A 16,624-nucleotide genomic window follows, 5' to 3' on the forward strand; every position below is an offset into this window, starting at 1 on the left:
GGAGGTTAAAAACAAGGACCTCCTTGCTAGAACAAAGGTTATATAAAAAAATGATATATATCCCTACAACTACTGAACGGAATCGACTACGTAAGTACCTCTCAGTTCCCCATGTCTGTAGAAGTCTGTCAATTCACCAGGTTGTATTATTACAGCCACTAATGAGTAATGAAGCTGTTGCAACGTGCTCGAGGCACCTCCTCGAACACGGGACCCCCATTTTACGTCTCCAGCTTCCGGAAGACGAAATGTCCTAACGTTTTCGAATGGTGTCGTTCATTAACATTGCAATCTAAATAGGATAGAAGACGAGCAACACTTTTTAGTAGAATGTAGTTTATACAACAAAGAGAGAGCTGCGCTTTATAAACTTATTCAATATAGGTTTCCCCATTTCATACATCTTTGCAAAGCGAAACAATTCATATTTCTAATGGCTTTAGGTAAACCCTCTATTAAAAATCACACCTGTACGTATATTTACAATATTACCAAGAAGCGAGAAGAGGCCAAATTAACGTTATCATTATATTAGTGCTAGCTTATAATTGTAATGTATATATATGGCCTCTTCTCGCATCTTGGTAATATTGTAAATATAATAAGTGTTTTTTAATAGAGGGTTTAACTAAAGCCATTAAAAATATGAAATGTTTCGCTTTGCAAAGATGTATGAAATGGGGAAACCTATATTGAATAAGTTTATAAAGCGCAGCTCTCGTTGCAAACTGTGGAAAATCCCTGAACTATGACGGACTTATGTGAAACAACTTGAAGTAAGAATTTTACTTTGGAATATATTAAGCATAGCATAGAAGGATTTTCAATTTTTTGTGTAGCTTTCCTTTAAGGTAAGGTGTCAGTCTGCTCGTTATGTGTCAAACAAACAAATACCAGCTCTGCCTCAATGAGACAAAATTAGGCCACTTGTAGCATAGGTCAACGCACTCAGTCAGAGTATTTGCTGTGTCGTTTCGAAGTCCATCTTGGTTTATATTTCAATCTACATGTTCTTAGCCGGCTAGGTCAGATTTTAGGATTCTCTACTGTGTGAACATCTCGAGCTAGAATCTGTGAGGAAAATATATAACCCTGCAACAGCTGAGCGGAATAAACAACGTAAGTACATTCCTTATGTTTGTAGAAAGATTCACAGTTTGAAACGCCACACTGAGTTCGCAAAAATGTCCGTTTTTTGGGGCTCCCAGGGTTTCCCTCTGTAATAGCTTAAGCTAGTTGGGCAACCCTGGCATGTAAATACAATGCATGCCAAGCGAATAAACAACAAACAAAGTGTCCGTTTGATGATGTTAAATTTGTAAAGGAGTTTACACCAACTACTGAATATAAACCAAATAACCCAAAACTTATACTTCGTAGTTGCACAGATACGGGGGCTGTTCACTGAGGATTTGGCCTTCGTATTCATGAAAATTAGTCACACTGCTCCAGTATCACGTGGCATCGTGTGGCGCAATCGGTAGTGTTTCGCCCAGAACCGGGAGGTCCCGGGTTCGAAACCCCGACATGCCCCGATGTTGTGCCCTTGGGTAAGGCACTTAACACGACTTTCCTCACTTCACCCAGGTGTGAATGGGTACCTGACTTCAGTTGGGGAAGGTCGTATTGAGGTCACCTGCTGGCGCCGAATGGCATCCTCCCAGACCCTTGCGACAGTTCCACAAAGTGCAAGTGTGGAGCAAATATGTATCTGTTCTGTATTATATGATTGTAAACCCTGCAGCAATTCAGCACCGGCTGCCATTGCACGGGTAATTCTGATCTTCTGATCAATAAATCATTATCATTTATCACACCTCATCACAATCTAACAGCTGTAGACGAAAGAAAAACTGCTTGGATTTCAGAAATAAAACTCGGCATGCGACGTAGGTGTCATTATTTTCTGAAATTTCAGCCTTCTGTAATAATCAGAAGTGAGCCATGCCAAATTTTCTTTGAAACACCCTCGTGATATCAGTCTCTCTCCCTCATTCAGTTCACCAGTTGCCTTTCACTGAAGCCTGTCAGAGTGCACGCGAGAGCACCATGAGTCTCCCAAGTTTCCAGGCGGTTTACTACAAAGGGGTAAAGTTTGACCCCAATCACAGCGCAGTTGCCATGGAAATGATAGAATCATTCGAAGTCAGAGACGACGACGTCTTCATCGCAGCTTACCTTAAATCGGGTAAGAATCTTTTAAGCCTTCTCTTTTCTTAGTCTTAACAGTACTATCTTCTACGTTTTGTCACGTTTTGCATAACTATAGCACCATAGAGGTACATCAATACGACACAAGCTACACCGCCATTTCGCCGTTTCGCCAGACCTCTGTGAGGCCGTGCGAGGAGGCCTTGCTACCATGACTACCAGAACCCCCACTGCACGCGAGCCTGCCCCAATTTTACGCCCCGCAATCTACATTTGCACTCAGTGGCATACGTTGTATATCAAACATATTGACCCAAAATCTGACGAATTTCAAACTAGCCCCGAAAAACACGGCAATTGACTTTCCTGACTTCTGACCTCGAAAGCCAGCAGATCACACAGTCAATTCCGGCCATTGGAAACCATGAAAAGATGCACTAAAAGAAGGCCTCATAAAAACCTGCATTTCAATCCCAAAAAGAATACGGAGACCTCATGCCTCCGTGAGATATCTAAAGCTTTTGTAAATTTGTTTTATCTAAGGTTGAAATAAGCATAATCTATCTCAATTGATGGTCTTCTCTATCCATATTAGATATTGTATGTGTGAAAGTCCTGTCCATTGAATCCATTTCAGCGTTTCATTACTAATTGTAGTAATTATAAAAACAACTTCTACATTCACATCATCTATGTATGGTGGTGATCACTTGAAAGTTCATCTGTGCTGGTAGAAGTCATTCTGAATCAAAGTTGAACTGCAATTGCCAACACAAAAATTGGAATCACCCAAATATTTTGCTTATCAACTCCAGCCTTTGTCAAGGAATGAGGACTTTGCAACTATCCCTCAACAGAGACGGGGACGCCATCGACTTTCTGCAGCATATGATCCACTGCCCACCAAGTCACGTGTTCTATCTGCATAACTTGACGTCACATAAGCATGGACTGCTCATTCCTTGACAAAGCCTGCAGCTGATCAGTCGAAAATTTGGGTTCAATTTTTGTGTTGGCAATTGGCCACTTGCATTGACATCACGGGTCAGAGGTCACAGAGGCAGGCCGCCATGTTGGGTGTCAGATTGCTGACCAAGTTGGGTGGCATTGTGCACTCAACTTCTCAAGGACATCTGTCAAACTTCCTCGATTTACACACGTATATATAGGTGATCGTGTCGCTGTACCTACACGTGTTTTGTGAACATGGTACACACTTGTGCTGCTGTTGGATGCCATAACAGGAAGAATCATGGTTGTCCTTTGTACAACTTTGATTCAGTATGCATGGTGCTGTTTGCCTTTAACCAACTTAACTTAAAACAAGAAGGCACCAAATACATTTTGAGCTTTGCTATTTCAAGACCCATTCTGCGTGAGAAAACACGGAAGAAAAATCATTTCTTCTTTAAATCCAGGAACAACGTGGACACAGCAGATCGTGTCTCTGGTGTGTGCTGATGGCGATATCAGCGAAGTCTGCAAAGTTCCAATCCTGGAACGTACTCCCTGGCTGGAAGCTTCGGACAAGATGGGAAACAGCGAGCCCGTGCCGAAACTGCTGGAGAACGCCCCCTCCCCCCGCCTGATGAAAACCCACCTGCCCTATTACATGTTACCTCAGCAGGCCAAGGACGGGAAAGGAAAGGTACGATTAGCCAGTCCTTCAACATTTTGAACTATAGCTGTGAATGTAACACTTTTTCGATTAGATGGAAGAAACAGTAAACGTCCTTCAATTGATCCATGTTGTTTCTTGTACTAGATTATCCACTGTGCGAGGAACGTCAAAGATGTGGTTGTTTCTTGGCACAACATGCGACGCATGTTCAACACCATTCCTTGTGGAACCTGGGAAGAAAATTTCAAGGAGTTCATTACGCCGAAAGAAGGTAAATATAATGATCATTCGTAAAGTAAGATTCATATCTTCAGGGGACGATAGCGCGATGGAGGTCGGGCTCTGAGGTTGGGATAGAACCGTTTTCCAAACCTATGCCCCGCCGTCTAGTTTATGGTACTGTCGCTTCCAGCTTTGTACTTCCATCAGTTAACCTCAGTCTCTTGTCATTTGACAGCTTACAACGGCTTCTGGTGGGACGTGATCCCGGAGTACTGGCGTCACAAGGATGACGTCAACATGCTCTTCATCAAGTTTGAAGACATGAAGAGGGTGAGTAGTGTTGACAAAATAGGTGACGAATGTAATAAAACAGATCTGGACTCATGGCTCTTTCCCGTCTTCATTCAATCACCGTACAAGTGCAAATCTCTCTTAATAAAAGTCTTTTGAAAAGACCAGAATAAATTGATAAGCCATGCAATAATGGTACTCATATTCAGAATTTGATGGTAAGCAGAACGATATAGCAGTACGTCGTAGTTAAAGTGTTTCTCAGCAAGATCAGACGGAAAGCATTGATGTATCTTATGCTTAAGGATTGCTGTCCTGGTAAACGCTACTGTCAGATTGCATAATGTAACATTGTTTTGCATCTTGAAATCTCAACGGTGTACGATATGCTTAGGACCTGCGAGGCCACGTGGTGAAGATCGCTAACTTCCTGGGCAAGCCTCTGTCAGACCAGCGCATCGATGAGGTGGTGGTCAACTGTACCTTCTCTGCTATGAAGAAGAATCCGTCGACAAATATGTCCCGTAATCCAGCAATGCAGAGGCCTTTTTTCAGCAAGGCGGAAGGAAGTGGGCTTGAGTTCATACGCAAAGGTACCGACTGTCTTCAGTGTCCTGTATTTTTTTTCAAAAAAGCGTTAGAAAGTTAATGATTCACTTTTCTCTTAGCTTTACTACGGCATAACGCCTGGCCGGTGACTACCGAATAAACCATCGAGCCAGCGACGCGAGTTCAAACGCAAACGTACAAGACGTTTACTTCCTTTCGTCGTCACTTCTTGACAAAAGCCGTAGTTTTGATGACTGCAAAGCTAGACGCAACCTACAGAATAATGATGATGATGATATTCTTCTTGTTCCTTTTCTATTTAATGAATCGTCAAATTTACCCGTCAATTATTCTGGTTTAGTTAAACGACTAGTTGTGTAACGTAACCGATAGTATTGATGTATTTGCGTAGAAAACCAAAATTAAGCAAATGGGTGACTTCTTTATTGCAAAAGAACATTCCAGCCAACTGGCTTACATATTTATGACAATCAGACAATTTCAAAGTGGACATAAAACAGACCTTGCAATGCATGATTTTTAAAAAGATACAGCTTAATGTTCCTTTCACTGAACTGTATTAAACCGATTCTAAAACCAATTCTCAAAACATCATGTAACCACAAGAAAAAGACATTACTGGCGGACCACGATATTAGGATTCTCTCGCTCTTTTCTCCAGGAGAGGTTGGTGACTGGAAGAACTGGTTCAGTCAGGAGGAGAATGAGACTCTGGAGGCGATCCACAAGGAGAAAATGGCGGGACTAAATCTGACCTTCCAGTTTGAGTAGTGTCTGTTATGGCAATGTCACATCAGTTCCTCGAAGGCCGTCGTGCAATTTTTGATGTTGAAGAATTTACAAGCAGATTATGGCAGAAAGAATCGTAGACAAGGATCTAAGACAAACTTTTCTGTGACAAGATAGCTATATATCGTGATCGAATCTTGCTTTGGTTTCCATACATGCAGCTTGTATTTTGCAATACAAACCTGTTATTTTATGGCATGAGGCGGTTTACCGGATATGAAATACAAACAAAGAAAGAAAGAAAATGTGTTCACTTCACTTAAGTATTAGCTTTTAATTGAATAACATCTGCATCTTTTTTTGGTACACACGCACACAGTCACATACACACACACTCACACACACAGTCACACACGCACATGTACACACACACTCACACACACACACACACAGTCACACACGCACATGTACACACACACACGCACACACACACAGTCACACACGCACATGTACACACACACACGCACACACACACAGTCACACACATACACACACACGGTCACACACGCACATGTACACATACACACACTCAGTCACACACACACATACACACAGTCACACACACACAATCACACACACATACGCACACACACACACACGCACACACACACACACACACACACACACACACACACACACACACACACACACACACACAGAGCATTAGAAGCTTTTCAACTCGCCAAACAAACAGTTCCATTGAGATGTTGAATATATTTGAAAGTTCAATGACTACTTTGGGCCGAGTCTCCATTCAGAGATTACAGAGTACGAAATTGATATTTTTGATATTCACTGCGTTGCCGGGATCACACTAACAAGTGCATGATACTTTAGATGTAGTCACTGGAAATACAGGATAACAAAGTGAGATTTGTACACAACCAAATGTTTCATTCAAGACCGACGATTCGGTGACCGTCACCTTCCTCAGGGCAATTCCGACTGGTTCTGTCATGCTTTGGTCTGTGCAGTTTCTGTTATGAAACCGTTCACGGACTGGAAAGTTGCATTTTGTCACACAGAGAGTGAATACTATTTAATGTGGAATAGAAATCCCATTGTTGTATGCAATCCATACTGGCCAACACTAAACAATAATTCCACTGGACAATCCTCTCTGTCTTTATAGTTGAATTAAGCCATCAAATCAGTACGACAGACTTAGTCCCATATATCCAATATATATATACCTCAATCATCAACTCTTTTTGTTATCCTCTAATGTAAGATAATTTGCTTCTACTCGCAATTGAGGTAAAGCGTTACGCTTTTCCAAGTATATATTGTTAACGTACAGTGTGGCCTCGCTAGATATAGCTAAGCACACTGGGTCAGTCCCCTACTCTTCTCGTTAAGTGTGTTGGGCTCTTTACTCCACCCTAAAAGTACTGAGAATGCCCATGAAGTTGACATAAGCCTTCTCTGAGAAGATGTAGCAGTCGCGTCCCTCCTCCATTCCCGCGTGCTTGTGAACGTTGTACCCAGCAGCGTACTCGACGACAAGACCCTCTCCCACATCCAGCTGAAGCTTGTTCAGCTGGACCCGGTCGCCATTGCGATTCATCCCGGTGCTGACGGAAACGGTGCCCTCGAGAGGAAGGCCAACGTCAAGTGCAAAGTAGTCGTCTGTGAGAGGCTGATTACCTGTATTTATGAAGGCACAGAAAGTTGGGTAAGAGACAGGGTTGTGCAGCTAATACCTGTACCCGTGCCAATAAAATACTCGAGGGAGGATATAAGTAAGAGATTCAGGTTTGTAAACGTATTACAGTCAAAACTCGGCCAAGAAGGGATCAACAAAGTCTGCTCTATGTGGACAGGTGATCATACTATAGACAAAATCCTTAATATTTGTGCCAATGAGAGCAGCGATATTAACAGGTGACGTTTTGACGTACGATTACAATGGACAGCTCGTTTTGGTGGCACATGAAGAACCATCTTGCTTTATTTCTCTTTATACATTAAAGATTGCTTTCTGCAACAAAAAGCCAGTGACGGCTCCAAGATCCTTACCCAAGTTCATAGTGATGAGATATCCTGGGGCGCCCTCTAGCTCCCTGACGAAGGCGAAGGTGTTCGTGTTGTAAAGCACGTAGCAGAACCACCCCCTGTGGATCGCGAGATGGTTCAGCCCGCGCATGCCGATCAGCGCCTTGTACATGCTTAGTGCCGAATCAGTGGCAGACTGTTGCTCCTGTTTTAGGAAAAAAAACTTACGGTTTATTTGCAAATCAAGAACTAAAAGTATTTCTGAATAGCAAGGTTCTTTTATTCACAACCAAGTATTTTACAAGAGCCGACGTTTCGACGACTGTCTGTCATCTTCATCAGGGCAATACTGACTAGGTCACAATGTAACTGAACCTAGGTGTTACTGCTAACAATACAGCCCCAAACTAGCTTCAGTGCATTGTTAGCAGTAACACATAGCTTCAGTGCACTGTAACTTAGTCAGTATTGCCCTGCAGGCCTGATGAAGATGACAGACAGTCGTCGAAACGTCGGCTCTTGTAAAATACTTGGTTGTGAATAAAAGATCTTTGCTATTCAGTCATTCACTAACCTGATGAAATTATTCACGGATAAAAGTATTTCCTGTCTACTTTTTGTGTTACTTCCGACTCTTATGATATATACTGATAAGTGATAACACATTATGTTTCACTGGGTATAGACCTTTTCATTGATTTTATTTCCTGCTTTCTCATGTAGGGCACTATGGGTAACATAAGTAACATTGTTACCATGACAAAGCGTCGCGTGTGTACTATGGGACCCATTAAAAAGGTGAATGAAAATAAATGTGATGAAGACGAATGAAAGAAGGAATGAATGAATAAATGGATGGATGGATGGATGGATGAAATAAGAAATGAACAAATAGATGGATGGATGGATGGATGGATGGATGAAGGAAGGAAGGACTGAACGAATAAATGGATGGGTGGATGAAGTCATGCTGTTCACAGACAAATAGACACACACACACACAAACAAACAGACTCAAATGATAACCTTCTAGAGGAAGGTAATTAAATGAATGAGTTGCGACATCATTACCTCAACGTTAACTCCTTGTTGGTAGTCGCTGTTGACAGGCAGCCATGTTGTCCAGCCGTGCGAGTCTGTTTCATTGTTGGCGCTGAATCCGGCGTTGGGTTCAGAACTCCACTGCATCGGAGCTCTCTCGTAGTCTCGGCAAGTCGCAAAGAACTGGCCTTCCAAATCCTGAAAAGATGACGGGTATATAGTTTATTGCAAGTTCTTTCCCGTAGGCTAATTGCAAGTACATGTACATGTAACACGGAGAGGACGGACAGACAATGATGAACAGTATAACGTGTGACTACTCTAGTCTAGTCTAAACTTCAGGCACTAAGTTTTAACTAAAAGCGCCACCTACTTCGTCTACTTATAGCGGTGAGCAGTACTCCAGTCAGAAGCTCTAAGGAAGGTGTCTGGCAGACACCGAAACGTCAGCAGGTGAGAATTACTGGCTGTGTAAAACAATCTCCTCCTTGTATTTCTACGTTACCATCCGAAATGACGATTGGAATCCCTTACATGTCCTATACAAATGTATTAATCAGTAGTAAAGATTCAATTTGATTCCTCTTTTCCTTACCTGAATACCTTCTAATATTCACAAACGTATATCCTATATAGTATACTGACTAACCATTGGGTCTTCTGTGGGATCATCCGGACAGAAGGGGTCCTGGGTCTTCCCCACCTCCGGCGTGATGTCGGACATGCCGATCTCCTCTCCGTAGTAAGTGGTGGGCGTGCCGGGCAGCATCAGCAGCATCATGACCATGGCTCGGGAGTACTCCGGATTGAACCGGTTCGGCAGGCGGTGGTTGTCATGGTTACCGAGCTAGAACAAAGGAAACGTCATGTCAGACGTCAGTCCATTTCTAATCTCGTCTTATCTTCCTTTGATGCAACTATTTTACCTTTGGGGCACCACAGAAGATCTGACAACCACTTTCTCCTGTAACCGTTCTCGGTTTTCGGTTCTTCTCAATGTTTTACTTAGTGTCATACCTGTCCATGGTCCTCCCATCCAAATTTTAGCCAAGAGGAAAACCTGACGAAATAGAAAGCCCGCTTAAAATGCCCAAATGACGTCCAAAACAAACCGGAGAAGCACCTCCGCTTCTGGTGGGAACATGTATTTACTTGTATATTATACAGTACAAATACGTCTTCCCACCACAGTCGCCGCGGCTAGGAGATTAATAGTTGTATGTGTATTTAAACACGTTGGCTGATAGTTACGGGCTGGTTGCAAAAAGTGTATTATTTAGCCCCCCAAAAAGCCGGTTCAAAGCCTGCAACGGAGGCTACTAAACAATAGACCCTTACCACCCAGTTGGGCCAGCGGCGTGCCGGCACCTCCTTCAGCCAGGAGTCGACGAGCTGGTGCGTCTTGGCGCCGGTCAGCTCGCGGCCCGGGAGGTTCCCGTACTTGGACTCCCCGCTGATCAGCTGGAAGTTGAAGGGAAAGTCCGCCTCGACCTTCCCGTCCTTGCCGTAGTACCTGGTCAGGCCCTGGGGTGGCAGGTACACTTCCGTCACCATGAACCTAGGGGAGGAAGGAAAACATGGGTTTATACAAGCTGGTTAACGGGCTGTTCTTTTTGCACTTTCGGGCATGGCCCCTACGTGGCCCCCGTGGGATACCCTGCGGCTGCCGGGATATTTTTGGGACCGACCGGGACCCCCAAATCATTTTAACTCGGACTTAGAATCAACGCAGGACCGGCCGGTAAGAAATAGACGCCGTGAGCTAATAGTGCAAGCTCCGGGAGGTACCCCCCGGCACAAGGCAGTTCATCGGGACTTTGTGGCTTCGGGGTCCGGCCGGGACTACAGCCCCTACAGGTACCGGTGCAATTGAGACCTAAGCATAAATTGCGCTCCTAGAGGCTCGTCCAACTGACGGGGTAGCGAGAGACTGTGTTACATAGGCTAGTGTACAAGGTTACGGCAATGTTCATGATTGGTAATATACATGTCACAGCATTTGTCAGCTTATAGATTGCGACCTGGCAGAATCGGCGATTCTATGGGTAGAGATCACGACTGGAGTCTCTACGCCACCAAAAAGGAAAATCTTGCCATAGGATAAAGTTTGTTGTTTGCAAATTTGAAACGCAGTCATGAAAGAACTGTTCTTCCTCTGCTTACCTGTACTTCTCTGGTTCGTTGCTATATTCAGTCAATACGTCGTCCCTCCACCCCTGAATGATGTCGTGCAGAGTCTCGGGTTCATACTCGAAAGTGTAGTTGTGCAGCTGAGTGAAGTACGGGTCCTGAGACAATCGGAAAGAGCACATTTCGGGAATCAGAAGATGCTTCTACAAGTAGGTAGCTATAGTGTAATAGTTTTGCCACGGCTTGCATTTTCAGCCAAGCACATCCGGTCACCCCTACCCTTCTCAATAAGTGTGTTAAATTAAGTTCTTTTCGTCTAGGGGTTTAACGTCATACTCGAAAGTGTAGTTGTGCAGCTGAGTGTAGTACTGATCCAGGGACGATGGGAAAGAGCACATTAATGCTTTGCGTTTGGGAACGCATCTATAAGCAGCGACACCTGTGCTGCAGTACAATGTGAACCAGTCACAATCGCCCTGAGGAAGGTGATATATATATGGTAAAGAAATAATACCGGGCGGCAGTTGCGTCCAAGGAGTATGTCTACTCCTCAGGGCCTTCGACTTTGACCTTATACTACAATGCTTCACGCCTGCACATGCGCACTCAAAACGGCGAGGAGGCTTATACATAATAATAACTTTATTGCACAACAATTGTACAAGGTACAAAGTATGGCATTCACTGGTAACATAGATAACATAGGCTAACCAATCTATCTAATACAATATTATGTGGTAGTCTATCTTATACAATATGGTGAAGTAGTCTATCTTATACAATATGGTGTAGTAGTATGGGATGACAATGGGATTTTACAATCATTGGAGGAGTTTCTTACGTCTAGACATTCTTTGATATATTTCCCAATGTACATAAGATTTAGCATCAGTAAAACCTACCGGAGGGCAGTTGCCTTGTGCCACACATGGGGCGTCAGGGGCATCCAGGGAGTATGAGTCCTCCTCCAGTCCGTGTGCGATGGCATCCACCCTGAACCCGTCAACACCGCGGGACAGCCAGGTACGGATCACATTCTGCAAACAACGTGATAAAGCCGGTGAAGTCAAAGTTTACAGCACAACAATTGTAACAGGTACAATGTAAGGCATGATACTACTGGCTACATATATCCATCTAGTACAAACTGCAGGATGGTTCTAGGCTATACAATGTTGTCAATGGTAGATAGTGTCAACAAGGATCTATTTACCTCCTTGAACACGTTGCAGCAGCCTCATTACTCAGATGGGTACTACTGGCTGTAATAATACAACGTGGTGAATTATACAACATAATACAATGCTAAAGTTTCTTCCAACACTAAGGTATTCACGAATCAAAGTTGCAACGACCCCCGTCGCCTTGTTCAGGATCAATGATTATTGATCCTGAAGAAGAAATTTTCAACGACCACTGTCGCCAATAATTATTGATCCTGAAGATGGCGACAGTGGTCGTTGAAAATTTGATCCGTGAAAAGATTAGTGTTGGAAGAAACTTTAGCATTGTATTATGATTACTACCAACATAGATCAGCTTCCACGATGATCATACAACATTGTTGAATAACGTACCGTTTGTTCCCGCTGTACGTCCGGACTCCTCATGTTAAGGTCCGGCTGTTCCGGCAGGAACTGGTGAAGGTAACACTGTCCTTTCGTCTCGTCCCGCTGCCACATGGACTCCGTGAACACCGACCTCTAGAGGAGGAGAAGTCAACATGTTAGAAAGTAAGAAATAAAACTGGTCTATTGTTATGCATCATACATACACAATAAAATACACATTTGTAGCCCGAGGGCTAGATTGCACTGAAGTAGCCATTTGGCACCTCATTCTTTATTGGTTTCATAGTTAGGTAGCGGGGAGAACGTTAAGCTATTTTTATATGATCGATATATAAGGCCCCCATTCCACTAGACGGCGCTGCGCTCTCGCTGCGACATAAATCGGATTTGTCTAATCCTTGATTTCATAATTGGAATATCATGGAAAATGTACAAGTATGACTGAAAATACAACAAAACACATAAAGCGTGAACGATTAGTTTTCTATCTATGAAATTCGTTGAGCGCTCTGTTAAACTTTAGGTCGCAGAGAGCGCGCGACGAGAGCGCCGTCCAAGTGGAATGGGGGGGGGGGGGGGGGTAAGTTCCTGTACCCACCCAGTTAGTTGGTGGCGGATCGGGGATTCCGTCTCCGTCGTTGTCATTGTTACAGTTCTGCCAGACGTAGTAGTCGGTGTATGGACCCTCGCCTGCTCGACTTTTGTTGAACCATTCGTGTTTGTCACTCGTGTGGTTAGGAACGAAGTCCAGAATCAACTTCATTCCTGGGAAAATATATGATACAATGAGAAAATCATAAAGCTTTGACAAAGTTCACATCTGACAAAGTTTCACACGGAAAATCCCTTTACTTACGGGGTTAGGCAGTAGGGAGAAGATTAAAAGGGAACATTGGCATATGCATTTTTGAGAAGGGTATTTCAAGGATCTATCCACCCAAAGAATATGGTTGCGTCGGCTATTTTCAACTTGTGACCACTGCTCCTAAGGCCTCAAAAAGGCAATGGGGCTTCCTTTTACGTCAATGAAGGTTGCACATCCAGGTCCTGCCCAGGTAATAGGATCCACAATAAAAAGTTACTCAAGTAACTGAACAGGAGATTCAGTCACTGACAAAAGGTAGCGAATGCTATCTGAGATGTCTGACGGCCTTATCCAGTTGTTGCTTTTTCTTTTTGTATTGTGTATACAATTGTGTATGCAAAAATGTGCATCATATAGACTTGATATGTCACCTCTTTCGTGCATGGCGTCCAGGAGTTGTTGGAAGTCGTCCAGCGTGCCGAAGGTCTCCCAGATTCCCGTGTAGTCCGACACGTCATAGCCGAAATCCCTCATGGGGGACGGGAAGATGGGGCTAAGCCACACCGTCTTCACACCCAGGTCATCCAGGTAGCCCAGCTTCTCATGGATACCTGAACAGAAACGTTATCATTACCTGGAGGTATATGAACCAGGAGCTCAACTATGAGGCTGCTAGCAGTTGAGCTACAGAGACATCCAACGTAGGTTTTGTTATATCAATAAAAATGTAGGTATTGTTTTGCGTGTGTTTGTCCGTGTGTGTGTGTGTGTGTGTGAGTGTGTGTGTGTGTGTGTGTCACGGTGTGTGTGTGTGAGTGTGTGTGTGTGTGTGTGTGTGTGTGTGTGTGTGTGTGTGTGTGTGTGTGTGTGTGTGTGTGTGTGTGTGTGTGTGTGCATACGTTCGTGTTTCAGCATATTTTGGTCAGCATGCTGTTTCAAAACGTTAGCTTCCAGCGGTTTTTATCTTATTCAAACTGCAACAGGCAATACATGACCACCCAGGCAGCAGTGGCTGATTTTGGGCAAAGCGGTTGTTTTCAATACATACCTTTGATGTCGCCGATGCCGTCGCCGTCAGAGTCCTTGAATGACCGCGGGTAGATCTGGTAGATGACCGTGTCCTGCCACCACGGCAGGCAGCTCGGTGACGTCATGATGACGAACACGGTCCAGCCAATCAGGCCCAGGCCTGCCACGATGAAGATGGTCAGGAAGAACCAGCGTAGCCCGACCCATAGCGGTTGCTCCGAGTACTGCAGGAGGACCTCCTTGGGCATGCCGGCGTAAGGTCCGGTGTTCTTCGGGATCGCACTTTCGGGGTCTGAAACAAGGAATACAAATTTGATTTGAATAGTGCAAGCCATTTGCATAATTCTAAGATGAAATATTAACTTTATATTCTGCCAAAGGAAAGGACTTTAACACATAATTATGTAATTCTAGTAGAGAAGACCATCATTATGTTGAGACACCTCTACCTATGTTTACAATACCATTTGTTACTTATGTTAAAATCTTCTGTAGGTTTATTTGTTTTCTTTGTGCATACTGTTCAATAAACAATAAATGAGCAAGCAAATCAGACACCACAGACAGATTCTTAGTGGTTATTGACGCAGTGCATGTAGTGTTTGCATTAAGGGTAAATTTACGACGCAAAACGATTCAATTACATTCAAACAGGATAAGTGACCACTTCTACATGAGGGCCACCCGGCCATTGATATTCACTCAAACTTGTACTAAAGTTACCACCTCTACATAAGGACCACCTGGCCTATGTGACCTTTTTTGATGGTCCCTAAGATGATGTTCGCCATTGACACAAGCATTAAGGATCCTGTCTACAGTGACCACCTGTCCACAAACAAACCAGACTTTTTTATCGCTCCCCTGAGTGGTCTTCTTGGGTAGATCTGACTGTACTTTTGTGCATAAGGAATTTATATTCACCGATTTACGGTGACGGTATTGTACATTTGTGTAAGATACAAGTTATTGCAACTTCTATGACTAAGCAACAATCTAGTTTCTAGTCTATGTCGATCATAAAGTCCCACAATACTCGATGGGGGCAATCAATTAAGCAGCTAAGGTCCCTCTTTTGCATATATGTACGAAAATAATTTTTTTGTACCCGCTCTCTTGTAGCGCGACAACTGCCAAGTGTTTGCACTGTGGTAAACCATTAACAGAAAACTGCTGCTTCTACCTGTAGTGATGTGGGTCTCGTGGTTTTGCACCACACCCTTGTTTATTCAGTACTTGCCCTCCCATAATTTGTTGTGGCTGCCAACTTGCCATACACAATACTAGAAAACTAGAATATTTCTATAATCAAGCCAAGGAAAGGCTTAGGTGAAAGCATTTCTTTTGCTTTGTATTAGCCACATTGCGAGCCGTTCATGAAAAATGTTAACCGCCTGACAATGAAAGATTTGTAATCTCCAAGCACATTCTGGGTGGACGAATGTAAAGTTTTCTGCTGAAAAGTTGACACACACACATCCACCATTCTCATGTCAGTGTCAGACTATGTCTCTCACTGTCTCTGTGACTGTCTCTCTCTTTGTCTCTGTCCCTCCCTAGTATGTTTCTGTCTCTATTTCTCTCTCTTTCTTCCCTCTTTCTCTCTCATCTGCTTGAATCAGATTGAGTTCAACAAAGTATTTTCAATGATTGTATTGTAATAAAATAACTCACCTGCGATTTCAAACTTGGTAGGTCCAGCCGAGAACCCGTACCCAACTTCTGGTGTCTCCCCGGCCTTGCCGTCTTTCAAGCTGCCGTCTACAGGGTCTACTGGACCGGGCAGGGGGCTGGAATACAGGAACCCACCCCGCGGGGGCATGGCGTCCGAGCTGCGGATGCTCTGGTACTCGTTCACCGTCGCCTCCACGCGAGAGTCCCGGTCGTCTTCCGACGGAACGTATCCCGAGTTCTCCGACATGTTGTTCACTGATTGTTACTGCTGAAGTCATGCGTAAAAGGCTTCAAACGAAAGGAAAGTTCTGGTGAGAACAAAGGTTTGCCAGTGTGGTCTACACCCGCCTAAATCGTCGCAATGGCGCGCACTCGAGTACAGGTTATGTTTATCGCCACGGTTGAACACAAAGGGAGGGTCAATAAAAAAAGGGGTGGGACTGCTGTAACGGAGCAAAGTTCACTTGTGTTACTTCTGACGCAATGACGTGAGATTTGTGCTAAAAATCTCAACGTTGTGGTGGTTTTCTGTAACCCTTTTCTATTGATGAATTTTAGTATTTTCGATACATAATGAGTACCAAAAGCCAGAAAATGACGTCAATATTTGATGGGCAAATATCGTAATTCTGATTTCATTGATCAGCGTAGTGTGTGTGTGTGTTGGGGGAGCACAGGTAAACATTAACAGGTATTGCCCACCTGTTGCAAATGCGCCTGGGTGTTGCGTCAGTC

At 43.8% G+C, this 16,624-nt stretch overlaps 2 protein-coding genes across 2 annotated transcripts; one reads left to right on the forward strand and one right to left on the reverse strand.

Annotated features, from left to right (window-relative positions):
• The first annotated feature begins 1,790 nt into the window (after nucleotides 1-1,790).
• On the forward strand, nucleotides 1,791-5,934 carry LOC136423605 (sulfotransferase 1A1-like). The gene is made up of 6 exons (XM_066411834.1): nucleotides 1,791-2,188; nucleotides 3,570-3,799; nucleotides 3,917-4,043; nucleotides 4,230-4,324; nucleotides 4,680-4,878; nucleotides 5,517-5,934. The coding sequence occupies exons 1-6, from the start codon at nucleotides 2,050-2,052 to the stop codon at nucleotides 5,624-5,626; spliced, it is 900 nt and encodes a 299-aa protein (XP_066267931.1). The 5' UTR covers nucleotides 1,791-2,049; the 3' UTR covers nucleotides 5,627-5,934.
• Nucleotides 5,935-7,016: 1,082 nt separating this feature from the next.
• On the reverse strand, nucleotides 7,017-16,293 carry LOC136422483 (amino acid transporter heavy chain SLC3A1-like). Its single transcript, XM_066410254.1, has 12 exons — nucleotides 15,890-16,293; nucleotides 14,235-14,507; nucleotides 13,618-13,797; nucleotides 12,980-13,146; nucleotides 12,388-12,513; nucleotides 11,713-11,847; nucleotides 10,844-10,968; nucleotides 10,019-10,238; nucleotides 9,330-9,527; nucleotides 8,711-8,878; nucleotides 7,664-7,844; nucleotides 7,017-7,291 (listed from the first exon to the last, which is right to left on the reverse strand). Exons 1-12 carry the CDS (start codon nucleotides 16,134-16,136, stop codon nucleotides 7,017-7,019), a joined length of 2,295 nt encoding a protein of 764 aa, XP_066266351.1. The 5' UTR covers nucleotides 16,137-16,293.
• Between the last annotated feature and the right edge of the window lie 331 nt (nucleotides 16,294-16,624).

The sequence above is a fragment of the Branchiostoma lanceolatum genome, chromosome 17 (assembly GCF_035083965.1).
Source record: "Branchiostoma lanceolatum isolate klBraLanc5 chromosome 17, klBraLanc5.hap2, whole genome shotgun sequence".
Taxonomy (NCBI): Eukaryota; Metazoa; Chordata; class Leptocardii; order Amphioxiformes; family Branchiostomatidae; genus Branchiostoma; species Branchiostoma lanceolatum.

Coding starts and splice junctions, on each gene's coding strand:
- LOC136423605 (XM_066411834.1), top strand. CDS start 2,050: ATGAGTCTCCCAAGTTTCCAGGCGGTTTACTACAAAGGGGTAAAGTTT. Junction 2,189..3,569: donor CGCAGCTTACCTTAAATCGG/GTAAGAATCTTT, acceptor CTTTAAATCCAG/GAACAACGTGGACACAGCAG. Junction 4,044..4,229: donor GTTCATTACGCCGAAAGAAG/GTAAATATAATG, acceptor GTCATTTGACAG/CTTACAACGGCTTCTGGTGG.
- LOC136422483 (XM_066410254.1), bottom strand. CDS start 16,136: ATGTCGGAGAACTCGGGATACGTTCCGTCGGAAGACGACCGGGACTCT. Junction 9,528..10,018: donor GCCGCTGGCCCAACTGGGTG/GTAAGGGTCTAT, acceptor CCTTTGTTCTAG/CTCGGTAACCATGACAACCA. Junction 8,879..9,329: donor ATCCCACAGAAGACCCAATG/GTTAGTCAGTAT, acceptor TCATCTTTTCAG/GATTTGGAAGGCCAGTTCTT.